Source organism: Marmota monax, unplaced genomic scaffold (genome assembly GCF_021218885.2).
Source record: "Marmota monax isolate L192 unplaced genomic scaffold, Marmota_monax_Labrador192_F-V1.1 WCK01_AAM20220418_F8-fsc00087, whole genome shotgun sequence".
NCBI lineage: Eukaryota > Metazoa > Chordata > Mammalia > Rodentia > Sciuridae > Marmota > Marmota monax.
In genome coordinates, this window is record NW_026693476.1 from 5,553,179 (window position 1) to 5,570,595 (window position 17,417).

Below are 17,417 nucleotides of genomic sequence, written 5' to 3' on the forward strand. Positions count from 1 at the left end.
CTGCTGGGAGGAGACAGGCCCAAGTAGCCGATTTCCGATTGCCAGTCGCAGCTCCACTAGGAGCCGCGCGGCTGCGCCTGGAGGTGACAGGTTGGGGGAAGGGCACCTTAAGGTCGGGTTCGGCGCTCAAGGCGAGAACTCAGTGAGGACTCTGGGGGAGAGGGCGGGACTTCCGCCAAAAGCGTGATTGGGTCTCTCCGTGACGGCCAAGGCGCGGAGGCAGAAGAAAGGCTGGAACTGGAGAGGGAGGGATCTGCGGCCGGTCGGCGGCGGGGATGGAAATTCCGTGCAGGCCTCGAGGTAGCTGGAGAGGTCTGTGGGCGGGGCGAACAGCCTGCGGGGCTGGGGTTGGGCCTGAAGGCCTAGGTTGGGGCTCGCCCGGGACGGGTGGGGGTTGTAGCCTGAGTGTCGGAGAGAATGGGTTCCAGCTCTGGGGAAGCTACTAAGGCTGGGGCGAGATGTCGTCTTAAATAGTGGTTTTTGTTGTTGGGTTTTGTTTTTGTTTTTGTTTTCGTTTTGCACTGACCCAAATTTTCTTTGCTCAGGATCCCACATCAAGACTGAGAGTTTCTTAGGTACCGCGGGAACTGCCCCGTGAGTGTTCGAGAAGATGCCGTATCTTGGCTCCGAGGACGTGGTGAAGGAATTGAAGAAGGCTCTGTGTAACCCTCACATTCAGGCTGATAGGCTGCGCTACCGGAATGTCATCCAGCGAGTGATTAGGTATCGCCCAACTGCCTCAGCCTGCCAATCCTCTGCACTCCCCTTGCCCCACCTTGTAGTCCCCTTCAGGGATCGCCACCCCCAGCCACTCTGAAAGAGTAGAGGAACTTTCATACTGTTTTACCACTTCATCTTCATGCTTCTTCTCCAGATTGCCACCTCATTCTCCTTTTTGGGAAATCCTTTACTCAGCGAAATCCCTTCATAATACGGACTGAACAATTACACATTACTGTTGACTCCCTGATATATCTAGTATGGAGATCATTTATAGCTTCAGACCCACATATACCACTGCCTGCTTGGCATTTCCACCTGGATAGTTCTTCAAAGGTATTCCCAAAACAGCACCAGCGTTCTTCCCTCTTTCCTAAACCTGTTCTTCTACTATCGTGTTGATGAATGTCACCAGCCAGTCTAATAAGCATGTCAGTCAACCTTGATGACACCTGATTCTTCACTTTGCATGTCAGGTGGTCTGAATAATTCTAAATACCCACTTCTGTTTTGATTGAGGCCTTCATTACCAAAGCCATTGTAGTTTACAATACACTGGTTACCTTGCTAGCTTGTTTATTTTTATTTGTTTTTTGTGGTACAGGGGATTGAAACTAGGAACACTTTTTCACTGAACCACATTCCCTGCCCTTTTTATTTTTTATTATGAGATCGGGTCTAAGTTGCTTCAGAGCTTGTTAAATTGCTGAGGCTGTCTTCGAACTTGCCATCCTCCTATCTCAACCTTCCAAGTTGCTGAGCTGCTCATTTTAGTTAGAATTTTTCCACTATATAAATCTGAGTTCATAACTCTTGCCTACAGCTGTCATTCACAGTCTTTAGTATGCACAAAGGTCCTGTGGGGTGCTTTTATGTTTTTTTTTAAGGAAGTCCAGCAGTTGATTCTAATTTTAGTAGGATGGGATGGAACCCTAACTAACATCTCTCCTGATGCCAGTAGTTTGATTCCACAGTTTAATAATCATCTACAGAATAAAGTACAAACTTACTACTGCCCAAGGAAACTCTACTAATGCAACTGCCTGTAGACTCTCAGAAGAATGTTCTCTTTTTGTTCACATCTATATGTCTCACAGCATGTATCATTAACTAGAATATCTGTCTGATGAATTTCCTGATCATTTGGCTGAGACATTACTTCTGTGGAGAAACATTTTCTGACTTCCTGGTAGTGTTAGACCTCTGGGTCCCCTCTGTACTTTGTACATGACTTCTGTTTAAATACTTATCTATTGTACTGTAATGGTATTCTTGTCTGGTTCTTTAGTTGATTTTGAGTTCCTTGAGGTTTGAGACTTCACCTTCTTCAAGATTATGACCCCAGAGAATAAACTTGGAATATAAAAGCTGATTCATGGGAATGTACTAGGGATTCAACAAATGTTGAACAGTTAGAACAACAGTGTTTACTGCATACCTACATTGTGAAATATTGTGTGATATAATAGACAAAGTAGACCTGGTTGCATCCCTCTGAAAGATCATAATCTAATTGGATAACCAGAAAATGGAAAAGTAAAACTTCCTCTGTTGTAGGTTGGGGATTTTGTAATTTACTTCTTCCTGCTATGTATCTTGATTTCAGGCACATGACTCAGGGCTTGGACATGTCTGGTGTTTTCATGGAAATGGTAAAAGCCAGTGCCACTGTAGATATTGTTCAAAAGAAGTTGGTTTATCTATACATGTGCACATATGCACCCCTGAAACCAGATCTGGCTCTCCTGGCCATCAATACACTGTGCAAAGACTGCTCGGACCCCAATCCAATGGTGCGAGGGCTGGCATTACGAAGTATGTGTAGCCTCAGGTGAGCAACCTCTTCCCTGCCTGGTCCTCAGAGGCTGATGAGTTCAGAAAGCAATGGGGCACATTTTTTGTTGGTTTGTTTTTGTGATGCTGGGGATCAAACCCAGGGCTTCACACATACTAGGCAAAGAGCTTTACTACTGAGTTACAACACCAGCCTATGGGTCAGGTATTTAATGAGAACAATTTATTTGAGCTCTTAAGTACTAGGGAAAATACTGCTATACCCTTAACTCAGATTTTCAGCCATCGTTGACTTAATAAATTGTATCATGTGGTCTTATTAAAGGAGGTTTTTTTGGGGGTACCAAAGATTGAACCCAAAGGCACTTAATCACTGAGACATATCTCTAGCCCTTTTTATTTGTATCAGGGTCTCACTAAGTTGTTTAGGGCTTTCCTAAGTTGCTGGGGCTGGCTTTGAACTTGTAGTCCTCCTGCTTCAGCCTCCTGAGCTGCTGGGATTACAGGCATGCACCACCACACCAGGCTTAAAGATTTTTAATTCTCACTCTTGGTAACAGCCCTCAGTTTGGACTAAAAAGTTAAATAACTACTACTATGGGGATTTTTACTGCCCTTGTAGCATTATTCTAAATGAAAAGTAAAATTATGGCATTTTAAGTTTGGGATAGGTTTTCTCTAGTTGTTTGTGATATGACAGATGCATACTTTGACACCTACTAAACCCTCTGTTAAGTGAAGAGGGACCTAATTATTTCAGGATCTGGTTGACTCCAGGATTTGTCGTTTAGGATGCCTGGTGTGCAGGAATATATCCAACAGCCTATTCTCAATGGTCTGCGGGATAAAGCTTCATATGTCCGGAGGGTGGCAGTCCTTGGCTGTGCCAAGATGCATAATCTTCATGGAGACTCTGAAGTTGGTAAGTTCACAGTAATCCACCATGATCAATATTTATTCATGCTTCTATTATGTGTATGACTTTATAAAAGATTATATAGCCTCAGTAGAAAATAATGTAGTTGCACTTCTGTGCATGTCTCTTAGTAGGATTCAGGGCTAGGTAGTTTCTGATATTAGAGAACTCATTTTGGGGGGCCCAAGAAAGAACTTTGCTTTAGTTACTTAGAACAATTTGGAGATGGAAGTTTTTTGCTTTCCACATTTTTTTTTCTTTTTTTTAACTCCTTTTTTTCATCCTTTGTTTCACTACTTTTATCTTTCTCCCTCTCAGTCTGCTTACATTTTATTGCCTTTGTCATTTTTATAGCAGAGAAGTTCAGCTTTATCTGCCTGGAGCTATTACTCTGGCCTTCTTCCTATAATTCTGAAGCTTTTCTTCTTTATCTGAGATCTTTGTTCTTTTTTATAGATGGTGCCCTGGTAAATGAATTATACAGTTTGCTGCGTGACCAGGATCCAATTGTGGTTGTGAACTGCCTGAGGTCTCTAGAGGAAATTCTGAAACAGGAAGGAGGTGTTGTCATTAATAAACCCATCGCCCACCATCTTTTAAATAGGTTTGGATGCCTCTGTGCTCTTTTTTATTATGAGGTCTGCATCCTGATAGAATTTTGTTGATGTATTAAATTAAGGAGAAATCTTGCTGGGCATGGTGGTGCATACCTGTAATCCCAGTGACTCAGGAAGCCGAGGCAGGAGGATCATACCCTATCTCAAAATAAAAATAAAAAGGCCTGGAGATGTGACTTAGTGGTTAAGTACCTGTGGGTTCAGTCTCTGGTACCAAAAAAAAAAAAAGTCTTGAACAACTTTTTTAGGATAGAAAAGAGAGGAGACTTAACCATGATTATTATCTTCCTCACATTTCTTTTATTTGCCTTAATTTCTCTGACTGATATGTAAAATCATAAAAATATCCTGTGGGAATACGTTCTTTCCTCATGTACAGTCATTATGTCCCCAAACTAAGCCTTAATTATATCTTAAAATTTAGGGAATCTGGCCGAGTGTGGTGGGGCAGACCTAAAATCCCAGTGGCTTGGGAGGCTGAGACAAGAGAATCCCAAGTTCAAAGCCAGCCTCAGCAAAAGCAAGGTGCTAAGCAACTCAGTGAGACCCTGTCTCTAAATAAAATGCATAGGGCTGGGGATGTGGCTCAGCGGGAGAGTGCCACAGTTCAATCCTGGTACCCCCCCCCCCCCCAAGAAAAAAATTTAGGGAATCTGGCCAATGTGTAGTGACACATGCCGTAATCCCAGCTCTACAGGAGTCCAAGGCAGGAGAATCATAAGTTTGAGGCCAGCCTTGGCAAATTAGCAAGATCCTGTCTCAAAAATAAAAGGGGCTGGGATGTAGCTCAGTGGTAAAGTGGTTGTATAGAATTCACAAGGCATCGGATTCAATCCTCATTACTGCCGGAAGGAAAGGAGGGAGGGAGGAAAGATAGATATGAATCTACTGTATACTGATTGTGGGATTAGTTAGGTGAGTGTGAATTTGTACCATCAAATTATCTTAGAATTTTCAGTCTATTTTGCATAAATTTAAAGAACATGTGAAAAGAATGATTTGATTATGGCTTACCCCATTTTTAAGAATTCTCCCCATGTTATGATGAACATAGCAGTATCATGGAGATGGTCCTAATTTTGCTGTAAAAATAATGCTTTTGTTTTCTTTATTGAATAGAATGTCAAAACTGGATCAGTGGGGCCAGGCTGAAGTATTGAACTTTCTGCTCCGCTACCAGCCCCGCAGTGAGGAGGAACTATTTGACATTCTCAATCTGCTGGACAGCTTTCTCAAGAGCAGCAGCCCAGGAGTGGTGATGGGAGCCACCAAACTCTTTCTAATTTTGGCAAAAAAGTTTCCCCACGTACAAACTGATGTGCTTGTGCGAGTCAAGGGACCTTTATTAGCTGCCTGTTCTTCAGAGAGCCGAGAGCTTTGTTTTGCTGCCCTCTGTCATGTGCGCCAGATCTTGCATAGTTTGCCAGGTCACTTTAGCAGCCACTACAAAAAATTTTTTTGCTCCTACTCGGAGCCCCACTATATCAAACTACAGAAGGTAGAGGTGCTATGTGAACTGGTAAATGATGAGAATGTGCAGCAGGTGCTAGAGGAGCTTCGAGGGTACTGCACTGATGTGTCTGCTGACTTTGCACAGGCTGCCATCTTTGCCATAGGTAGGTATCTGCTGCTTTTCCTTCTTGGAGAAAGAGCCTAGATCAGCCAGCTTGAAAGCTGTAGTTAGAGGAACCATAGAGGATAAAAGAGAATGAATCTTGCTTCAGAGACAAAGTAACACACACTATGGAATTGGGTCAATGATTACAAGCAAGGGGGAAAGGAGACTTTTTTTTTTTTGGTCAAGACTGGTATTGTCATGTCTTCCAGGCTAAAAAATTCAGGTAACTCAAACTATAATACTTAATTTTTTTAAAATAATTTTTTAGTTGTCAATGGACCTTAATTTTATTTATTTATAGTCAGTGCTGAGAATTGAACCCAGTGCCTCACACATACTAGGCAAGTGCTGTATCACTGAGCCACAACTCCAGCCCCTGTGATACTTAATTTATATTGCCTTTTGTGTCTTCTATCCAAAATGCTTTCCTGTACTTCATCTTTTTTTTTTTTTTGGCACTGGGGATTGAACCCAAGGTGCTCTACCACTGAGCTATGTCCCCAGCCCTTCTTTAATTTATTTATTTTGAGACAGGATCTCACTAGGTTGCTTGGGTTAGCTTCAAACTTGTGATTCTTCTGCCTCAACCTCCCAAGTCACTGGGATTATAGGCATGCACCACCAAGCTTGGCTTAACTTCATTTTAAAGATGAATAAATGTGGATATAAGATTATTACATTGTCTCTGGGCATGTGGCTCACACCTGTAATCCCAACAGTTTAGGAGGCTGAGGCAGGAGGATTGCAAGTTCAAAGCCAGCCTCGGCAACTTAGTGAGGCCCTGAGCAACTTAGACCCTGACTCAAAATAAAAAATAAAAAAGGCTGGGGATGTACCTTAATGGTTAAGTGCCCCTGGATTCAGTCCCTGGTACACACAAAAAAATCATTTTTTATATATATAATTTACTTATATTGTGTGTGTGTGTGTGTGTCTCTCTCTCTATATATATATATATATAATTTTTTTTTTTACTTATATTGCCAAAAGTTCCTATAGTACCTGAACTGGAATTGGAACCCAGCTATTCTAACTCAAAGTCCTGTGTCAGTTCACCAGTCATTTATTGACCTTCTACAATCATAATACTGAATGCAGGCTAACACAGAATAATTCCTTGATTTTAGAGACTTTGGAATTTAAAAGGCTAGAGAGACAAAAAAAATAAAAGCAGCTGAAGAACTGTTTTAGAATGCTTCAAGTGGAGAAGGGGGAAAACTCTCATATTTGGAATAAAGTATGGTTATTAGAGGCGGAGAAGAGGGGCAAAGAACAGAGTAGAAATCCTCACAATTAAGAGATTGCCATCAAGTGTCCACAGTGGAAATATTCATGGATTGATGCACTGCAACAAAAATGGTGCTCCTATCTAGCTCATAAATACTTTGTTACTGTGTTTTTAACCTTGTTCTGTGGGAAACTTTTTGTCCATGAACTTTCAGTTATCTAGTGGTCAGTGAGATGGATTGGATTCTTTTTTTACCCAAGTTTCTTTTACAGAAAACTCAGAGTCTTATTTTATCAAGTAAGGAGTGATTGTTTGTTTTTTTGCTTGCTTGCTTCTGGTTGTCTTTAACTAATGCAAAATAATTTTAGAATGACATGCTACTATTAGACATAATAGTAACATTTTTATCTATGTTTTCTTCCTCTGTAGGTGGAATTGCCAGGACTTACACAGATCAGTGTGTGCAGATTCTAACAGAGTTGCTGGGGCTTCGTCAAGAACACATAACTACAGGTAATGGCTACCTTTCTAAAATTTTTTTAAGGAGCTGGCCTATTGTAATTTCCTCCCAAATATTTTTGTTCTTGTTGTTGAATGAATAATATAGAATTTTGAACTTTTCCTTGCATCATGTGTTGTTATCAGAGAAGCTTAGGATCTGTAGATATAATAGGGTGGAGGCTTAAGGCTGTCATGAGTCACCTGGTGAGGCCGTAATAGATATATTATAGATAGGGAAGATACTACAACAACCTTTCTTGTCATTTCCCTATCATTACTTTTTTTTTTTTTTTTTTTGGCTACGTTGCAGTGTACTCTAGTCAATTGTTTCCAAGACTAGGACAAGGGTGAAGCAAGCCAAGTTCCCTAGGATGCAAAATTTAGGTGAGCGCTCACTCTTAGGTTCATGCAAATGCCAGCTCTTTATGTTTCTTAAATTTTGCACCTTAGCACCTCTCTTGCCTCACACAGTCTCAGTCCTGGTGACTTTATTTTATTGTCTTTTTTTTTTTTTTTTAATTTTTTATTGTGGGTTGTTCAAAACATTACAAATTTCTTGACATATCATATTCCACACTTTGATTCTAGTGGGTTATGAACTCCCACCTTCACCCCATACACAGATTGCAGATTCACATCAGTTACACATCCATTGATTTACAAATTGCCATACTAGTGTCTGTTGTGCTCCGCTGCCTTTCCCATCATCCACCCTCCCCCCTCCCCACCTCTCCCCTCCCCTCCCCTCCTCTCTCTCTACCCCCTCCACTGTATAACCCTGAGGGTCTCCTTCCATTACCGTGCAATTTACCTTCTCTCTCCCTTTCCCTCCCACCTCTCATCCCTGTTAAATGTTAATCTTCTTCTCCTGTTCTTCGTCCCTACTCTGTTCTTAGTTACTTTCCTTATATCAAAGAAGACATTTGGCATTTGTTTTTTAGGGATTGGCTAGCTTCACTTAGCATAATCTGCTCTAATGCCATCCATTTCCCTGCAAATTCTATGATTTTGTCATTTTTTAATGCAGAGTAATACTCCATTGTGTATAAATGCCACATTTTTTTTATCCATTCGTCTATTGAAGGGCATCTAGGTTGGTTCCACAGTCTTGCTATTGTGAACTGTGCTGCTATGAACATCGATGTAGCAGTGTCCCTGTAGCATGCTCTTTTTAGGTCTTTAGGGAATAGACCAAGAAGGGGAATAGCTGGGTCAAATGGTGGCTCCATTCCCAGCTTTCCAAGAAATCTCCATACTGCTTTCCAAATTGGCTGCACCTATTTTATTGTCTTTAGAGTATCATTCAACAGCAACAGTACCCATGTTTGCATGCAGCTTTATATTTTACATAGTGCTTTTCCATATATTAGTTCATTTATCTCCATGTCAATTTGATAATAATAACATTCATGCAAGAAAATATTGTTCATTGGGGCTGGGGATGTGGCTCAAGCGGTAGCACGCTCACCTGGCATGTGTGTGGCCCGGGTTCGATCCTCAGCACCACATACAAACAAAGATGTTGTGTCCGCCGAAAAAAACTAAAAAATAAATATTAAAATTCTAAAAAAAAAAAAAAAGAAAAGAAAATATTGTTCAGGTAATCAGTGATCCCTCCAGAATCTTTTTTCTCAGGAATCTAGTCCAAATGTATAACTTCTTAAGATTCTTGCCTGTGTGGAGGCTCTAATGCTGTGCTCTTGTATCCTGGGCTATGTTGTAGTGGTGGTTCAGACGTTCCGAGACCTGGTTTGGTTGTGCCCTCAGTGTACCGAAGCAGTGTGTCAGGCCCTGCCCGGCTGTGAGGAGAACATCCAAGATAGTGAGGTAGAATATAATTTTCCTTTACTTCTTGGCATAGAGGGAATGCTTAGGACTTGCTCTTCTAAAATGTAATCTAATCATTCTTTCAACCCTATTTCTGATGTGGAAATCTTAGGATTGATTTCACCTCAGATTCTCTTTTGGATGTAAATGACATATAAATTATAAAAACAGGATTTACGTATGGCTTTTATTACAAATCCTATATATGAGGGAGGGCTGTGAGGTACTAGGGATTGAACCCAGGAGTGCTCTACCACTGAGTTACATCCCCAACCCTTTCTTTAAGTAATTTTTAAAAATTTGAGATAAGGTCTCACAAGATTGCTGAGGCTGGCCTCAGACTTGCCATCCTCCTGCTTCAGCCCCTGAAGTAGCTGGAATTACAGGAGTGTGCCACACTGTTCAGTGTATATGTTCTTTGCTATTGGTGTTCTCTTTAACAATTTTGAGTCAGATATTTAGACTATGAAGATTTCAGCTGGAATCAGAATCAGAATCATTTGTGGAATCTTTAAAAAATTTGGATGTCACCCAAGGTCTGCTGAATTAAATGTTCAGGGGTTCAAGGCTGAGGTTGTAGCTCAGTGGTAGAGCACTTGCATAGCATGTGTGAGGCAGTGGGTTCAATCCTCAGCATCACATAAAAATAAAATAAAGGTATTGTGTCCACCTACAATTAAAAAATAAATATTAAAAAAAAATGTTCAGGGATCTGTCTACCTATGGACCTGCACACTGCAGTGTGCACTCTAGGTTAATAACCACTTTCATGAAACATTTAGAAAAATTATTTCAGTAGCTTCCACTGAAACATTAAACCCCAAATTGGGCCAAAGGCCCCAAAGATGAAGAAACCTTATTTATTGCTTAATCAGCATAAGTTATGAAAGTTTGGGGTTTTCTCCTGTGCATTAGAATTTCATTCTTATTTGTTGTAGAGAGTTCAGTAGGAGAGACCAATACAGTGCAAGTTGAAATAAATAAAAGATTACCTTTTTTCTGCAGGCATCAGGGAAAAAGCAAAGCCAATGATTGTTCACTATCTTCTGTTTGGGAGAACCAAGTGTTGAGCACCTGTTCTTATCCTTCCATTCCTAGGGAAAGCAAGCACTTATTTGGCTACTTGGTGTTCATGGGGAAAAAATCCCCAATGCTCCTTACATATTAGAGGACTTTGTAGAGAATGTGAAGTCAGAGACATTTCCTGCTGTTAAGATGGAGCTACTCACTGCACTCGTGCGCCTTTTCCTCTCTCGCCCTGCTGAATGCCAGGACATGCTGGGACGTCTGTTATATTACTGCATCGGTAGGTTTTTTAGAAGGAAATAGTACTTGCCATGGCCCATGTTAGAAATTCTCACAGCTTTCTTTGTTTGTTGAATCACATCTGGGACCTGAAAAGAAAATGTTAATGCTTTTTTAGGATTTCCTCTCTACATTTTTCTCTCCTACTGTGGTTGGCACAAGGGTAAGAGGAGAGTGTTTTGTTTTTAGTTAACTCTTTTGTTTGATTTCAGAGGAAGAAAAGGATATGGCTGTGCGGGACCGAGGTCTCTTCTACTATCGCCTCCTCTTAGTTGGGATTGATGAAGTTAAGCGTATCCTGTGCAGTCCTAAATCTGACCCCTCTCTCGGACTTTTGGAGGATCAGGCAGAAAGACCTGTGAATAGTTGGGCTTCTGACTTCAACACTCTGGTGCCAGTGTATGGCAAAGCCCGCTGGGCAACTATCTCTAAATGTGTAGGGGCAGAGCATGGTGGTTCAGAGCGTTCTCACACAGCATCCTTTGCTGTATCAGGTAAAGATGGTCCTTTCCTTATATCTTGTTATGAAAAATCTTTAACTTTTGTAATGACTGGTAGGAAAGTAGAGTACGCTAGCTAAATACCAGACTATTACCTGAATTCAACACCTTTGAGCAAGAAAAGAGCTCATTATTGTTTATTTAAAACAGTCACGGTGTATACTTTTGGGAATGTAAATTTAAAATGTAGCTCCTACAGATTCATAAATCTCTTACACAAGCTTTCTGACTCTTTTAGGACACCTGATTTCTGAAGAGAACAAGGGGAGAGTACAAGAAGCCCCTGATTCTGAAACTCTCATGCTGGTCCCCAATTGCCATCTTACCGCTGAGTATTTTGAGAAAACTTGGCTTAGCCTCGAAGTTGCTCACCAGCAGGTGCTGCCTTGGCAGGGAGAAGTCCATCCTGACACCCTCCAGATGGCTCTACAAGTAGTGAACATTCAGACCATTGCAATGAGTAGGGCTGGGTCTCAACCATGGAAAGCCTACCTCAGTGCTCAGGATGATACTGGCTGTCTATTCTTAACAGAATTGCTGTTGGAGTCTGAGAACTCAGAAATGCAAATCTCTGTGAAACAAAGTGAGGCAAGAACTGAGACACTGAACAGTTTTATGTCTGTATTAGAAACTGTAATTGGAACAATTGGAGATATAAAATCATAACAGATCCTTGCTGCTTGGCCTCAGTGCAATGAATAGCTATCAGATTTCCTTTGTTTTCCTTATTTTAGCTGCTTATGAGTCCAGATAATATTAGAAACAAAGGAGAGTTGGAAATACAGAAATCAGGATTCTTGTGGGTGGGGTTCACCCCCACCCCCCATACCAGGGATTGAACCCTGGGGTGCTTAATCACAAAGCCACATCCCCAGCCCTTTTTTATTTTTTATTTTAAGACAGCATCTCACTAAGTTGCTTAAGGCCTGGCTTACCTCAGACTTGTGATCCTCCTTCCTCAGCCTCCTAAGTCACTGGGATTATAGGCATGCGCCACCATGCCTGGCTGTTCTCATATTTCTAATCATGCTTTTTAGTCCAGGGTCCAAAGTCCTTTGTGTACCATCTAAAGTACCTCTTTAGTGTCATGTATCACCATTCCCAAACATACCCTCTTCTGACAAACACAAACCACTTTCAGTTTCCTGAATGTTCTTATGTCTGTGCCTTAACACCTGCTTTTATTTCCTGCCTAGAACATTTCCTCACCCTTGTATTTTCTTTAATTAACACCCACTGTGTCTTTCAGTATTTAGCTGAGTTACAGCCCTTTCACAAAGTATTCTATGACCCTCACAGCCTACATTTTGTTCAGGCTGTCAGAGTGGCCAGTGCATACCTCTAGCACTGCTACCGTAACTTATCTCTTGTCCTCACTTTTTATTTTATTCATACCAATTACATCTTGTACGTTGAGACCACTAATACAAAAAACAGTTCTAATAAATAATGGTAAAATATAAAGAAGACTAAACTATCCAGTAAGGGGAAAATGAAAATATTGGTTAAGGCCAATTGGGTTGGGATGGGGAAATATACAAATGTTTAGGCTAAAAGGGTCGACAGACATAGTGTGTCTCAGCTGTGACTCTATAGATGTCTAGGCAGTCATAGTGAAAGGAAACATATAATTGTCATCAAAGAGGAAGAAATTTTCCATTTTTAATTTCAAAGAGAAATTTATTTATAGTTTCATTTAGATGGGCACAAAGCCATATATATATATATATATATATATATATATATATATATATATATATATATATACACACATATACCTATAGGAAATTAGTAAAACTTTCACATGACTTTTTTTTGCAGGAGGGGTACTGGGGATTGAACCCAGGGGCACTTACTTTACCACTGAGCTAAATCTCTAGTCCTTTTTAAAAAAAAAAAAAATTAATATATTTTAGTTAATATTTTTTTAGTTATCAACAGACCTTTATTTTATATATTTATATGTGGTGCTGGAGATTGAACCCAGTGCCTCAAACATGCTAGGCATTTGCTCTACCGCTGGGCCATAACCCAACCACCCCCCCATCTTTTAAAAAATATTTATTTTTTAGTTGTAGTTGGATACAGTACTTTTATTTTACTTATTTATTTTTATGTGGTGCTGAGGATTGAACCCAGGGTCTCGCACGTGCGAGGCAAGCGCTCTACCACTGAGCCACAACCCCAGCACCCCCAAACCCCTTTTTGAAATTTTGAGACAGGGTCTCACAAGTTGCTGAGGCTGGCCTTATACTTGTAATCTCCTACCTCAGCCACCTGAATTACTGGGATTATAGGAGTGTGCCACTGCTCCCAGCTATGTTTTCTTATTGGGTTCTTCAATAAAATCAGAGAGCATAACTTGAACATGGAGTTTAATTAAGGAGTATCTTCAAGGACTTCATATAACATTGCCCAAGTATGTGGTCTTCATCATCCAGCTTAATTCCAAGACTTCTACACCTAGATTTATAAACTCCATGTGCTTTAGATAAATTTTTGCTTGTCACTTTTCTCAACTATGTGTTCTTCACAGGAGTACATAATAATATTGAATTTTCTAGTAAGAGCCTGAACTTTTTAAGTTGTTTATTAAAGGGTCTTCTCGCCCCACTGGACAATTTATGAACAGTGGATGTCTTTCCTTCTGTGTTCATGGTGCCTGCCACATAATATTACTCCGTAAATAGTAATTGACTGTAAGTAATTAAGATTCCAATAGTGTTTTGAGATTGCTGCTTTATTATATTGTATCAATTGTAGAGAAAATAATGGAATTTCATCTAGACCAGGACTTCTTAAAAGTGGCAGTTTTGACATTTGGGGAAGGATAATTTGTTATGGGAGGATAATTTGCTGTGGAAGGATAATTTGTTTCCTGTGCATTATAAGATAATTGTTGGCAGAAACTCTGGGCTTCTACGTAATGGATGCCAGTAGACATTGTGTTGTGACAACTAAAAATGTCTCCAGACATTTCTAAAGGACCTTGGGCGGGGGGCAACATTGCTCCCATTTGAGAATCATTAATCTAGATTATAAATCCCCTGGAAATGGAAAGGGAGAAATGAGAACTTCTTCAGAATTGCTTTTTTCCCGTATTTTTATTTGTTCAGTTAATCCGTGAATGTCTAGTTAAGGTATTATGAGAAATGAAGTGTGAAGTGCTTCCAATTTAAAGTATGGCAAGAAAATAGGATATAGGTTTAGAACTTGACTTTTTAAAACGAACTACTGCAGCCAGGTTTGGTAGCACATGCCTGTAAACTTGGGAGGCTGGATTTCAAGTTCAAGGTCAGCCTCAGCAACTTAGGCTCTAAACAACTTATCCAGGTCCTATCTCAAAATAAAAAGGACTGGGGATGTGGATCAATGATAAAGTGCCCTGGCTTCAATCCCTAGTACCAATAAAACAAAATTTAAGACTATAATTGAATTGTTAACCTAAAGAAATTTTTATATGACTCACCGGTTGAATAAATGTTACTAAAGCACGCGAGGCTCAGTGGTACATGCCTGTAATCAGAGCCTGAAGCAGAAAGATTGAAAGTTCAAATCTAGCCTGGGCAACTTAGCAAGACCCGGTCTCAAAATAAAAACTAAAAAGGGCTAAGGATGTACCTCAGTGATAAAGTGCCACTGAGTTCAATCCCCAGTATAGGGGGAAAAATTGTTTTTAACCTAAAGTGATCCCAACTACTGGAGCTTTTAAAAGAATAAGTTCTAACTTGATTGCTTTTTGTAATAAAAGAAGCATATATAGCAGAGTATGAAATTGTTTCTGGAAAGTGTATTTATAAAATTTTCTCAGTGGAGAGGTGTGATGGCACACATCTGTAATTCCAGCAGCTTGGGAGACTGAGGCAGGAGGATCACAAATTCAAGACCAGCCTCAGCAACTCAATAAAAAGGGCTGGGGATGTGTTTCAGTGGTTACGCACCCTTGGTTTCAATAATTAGTGAAGGGCTGGGATTGTGGCTCAGTGGTAGTGCACTTGTCTGGAATGTATGAAGCACTGGGTTCTATCCTCAGCATCGCATATAAATAAATAAATAAAAAGGCATTATGTCCATCTGCAACTAAAAATATATATATACTTAAAAAATAATGAAGAATTGATTTTTTTCTGTAGCTTGTTTTTTTTTTCCATTTTTCTTTTTTAGTTTTTTTTTTTTAAACTGGTACATACATATTTACATTGTATGTATTTATGGTATCATGTGGTGTTGTAGTTTGGTTTTAATAATTTATAAACAATATGACCAAAGTTCAAGTATCCTATGAAGTTAATTCTTAAATGTTTCTTGCCCTTAGGAACTATATCTAGCATCTGCATACATGTGGATTTTTGTGTTTTTGCTGCTTAAAAACCCACTAAAGTACTAGGGATTGGACCCAGGGGTACCTTACTACTGAGTGATATCCCAGCTCCTTTGTATTTTTTGAGACAGGGTCTTCTGAAAGTGCTTAAGACCTCAGTTCCTATCAGTGGGATTACAGGCACACACCATCACACCCAGCTCATACGTCTAGTTTGATGGTGTGATGTAAGTGGATGCTTACCTTTTTTAAAAAATATTTTTTAGTTGTAGTTGGACATAATACCTTTATTTTATGCTGAGGATCGAACCCAGTGCCTCACACATGCTAGTGAGCACTCTACCGCTGAGCCACAACCCCAGCCCCCTTGATGCTTTTCTTTAAAAGTCCTTGAGGGTAGTTGATACTGTGTTCTGAGAATAATAGTCTTCTAATGTTAGCCTAAGTTAATAAGTAATCAGTATGTAACTTATATAATGAGTGCCCAGGAAGACATGGTGTGGAACATGGCAGAGGCAGTCACTTCATGATTACTGATCATAATCTTATAGTTGTGGACCAATGATTGTAATATGTCTCCATTCTCCCTCTTTTTGAATGGGATTTCTATTAGAATTATTGTGTCCCTTTCTCAGATATTGGGTGGTTAGGGGAGAGGAGACATATGACTTGTTTTTTATAGGTTTCCATGCTGAGAAGAACTGCACCCTAGGATTCATCCACATATACATTTGGTGCAAATGACAAGATCCTGGACTTCCATCCAGGATAATATGATAAGAAAAAGTTTTTCCAGGAGGGACATAAATTGTTCTGGCCAGAGGGAGGCAAGAGAAACAAGTAATAATACCAAATTCTGGCTTCACAATTTTTCAGTAATAATTAGGAGTGCAGTAGTAAGACTTCAGGGGTGAAAGTCTGTGGGTTGAGGGGAAAGGATAGTTTGGAAGGGTGCTACACTGAAGGCCCAAAGTGAAGTAAACAAAGGATGAAAATTTATTCCACACTGCCCATTAAAGCCTGTCCTGTTTCTATAGCCTTACAACATTGCTTATATGAAATAATGCAAAGCCATCAAGATTAGGTTCCAAAGATGGCATTTTCCATAAGCGTATCAACAGTGAAATGAGGAGTTTGAGGTAAAATAAGTCAATTAGACTAACATTCCCTTTTTTTGTAATAGACTTTGTAATCTAATTCATGAATGCACTTGATATAAGAAAATCACAAACAGATACCATGATAGGTAAGGCTTTTCTTAGAAATACATATTGATTCACAGAGTTTTTGCAGTTTTCACTCCACATCCTTAGCCACATGTCAAACCCAACTCAGAAATACAAAACTCTGAGGGCTCTTTTGATGTTAAAGGTCTTAAAACTATTAGTATTAACTCAAGTTTCAGTCTTTTTGTCTTATAAAGAGGATGAGTGATAGATGATAACAAATGAAATTGGCCCTCTAGCTACAAAGGAACTTAATTTCTCTTCCTAGTGCAAAAGCGATTTATGATTTATTTTAAAGATTTTTTTTTAAGAATTTAACCTTTTATTTATGTGTTTTTATGTGGTGCTGAGGATCAAATCCAGTTCCTCACTGTGCTAGGTAAATGCTCTACCACTGAGCTACAGCCCCAACACTAAAGATATATATGTGTGTGTGTGTGTGTGTGTGTGTGTGTATTTTTTAAGCATTTTTAGGACTAGGTGTGGTGGCACACTCAGTATCCCAGCAACTCAGAAGGCTGAGGTAGTGAGGTAGGAGGATCCAAGTTTGAGGTCAGTCTTGGCAACTTGGACCTTGTCTTAAATTTTTAAAAATTTAAATTTTAAAAAATAAAAAGGGCTGTGGTTGTAGCTCAAAGTAGAGCTCCCCTGGGTTCAATCCCCAATACCTAAGATGAATAAGTAAATAAAAAGCAATTTCAGGTTCACAGCAAAATTTAAAGTATAGATGTTTCTCATATACTCCCTGCTCTTATATATACAGTCTTCCTCACTATTAACATCCCCAACCATATAACTGTTACAACTGATGAATTTGCCTCATCAATTATCTATCACTTGAAGT

The 17,417-nt window shown here is 39.8% G+C and overlaps 1 protein-coding gene across 3 annotated transcripts; it reads left to right on the top strand.

Annotated features, from left to right (window-relative positions):
• Window positions 1–145: 145 nt before the first annotated feature.
• Ap4b1 (adaptor related protein complex 4 subunit beta 1) lies at window positions 146–11,701 on the top strand. 3 transcript variants are annotated; one of them, XM_046458267.2, is made up of 11 exons: window positions 146–300; window positions 546–723; window positions 2,327–2,551; window positions 3,306–3,436; window positions 3,887–4,034; window positions 5,167–5,663; window positions 7,323–7,406; window positions 9,118–9,221; window positions 10,320–10,527; window positions 10,739–11,020; window positions 11,265–11,701. In XM_046458267.2, exons 2-11 carry the CDS (start codon window positions 611–613, stop codon window positions 11,690–11,692), a joined length of 2,220 nt encoding a protein of 739 aa, XP_046314223.1. In that variant the 5' UTR covers window positions 146–300; window positions 546–610; the 3' UTR covers window positions 11,693–11,701. The 3 variants fall into 3 exon arrangements, with proteins under 3 accessions (XP_046314223.1, XP_046314224.1, XP_046314225.1); XM_046458268.2 differs by having other exon boundaries at window positions 164–312; XM_046458269.2 differs by lacking the exon at window positions 146–300 and adding an exon at window positions 315–366.
• The last annotated feature ends 5,716 nt before the right edge of the window (window positions 11,702–17,417 follow it).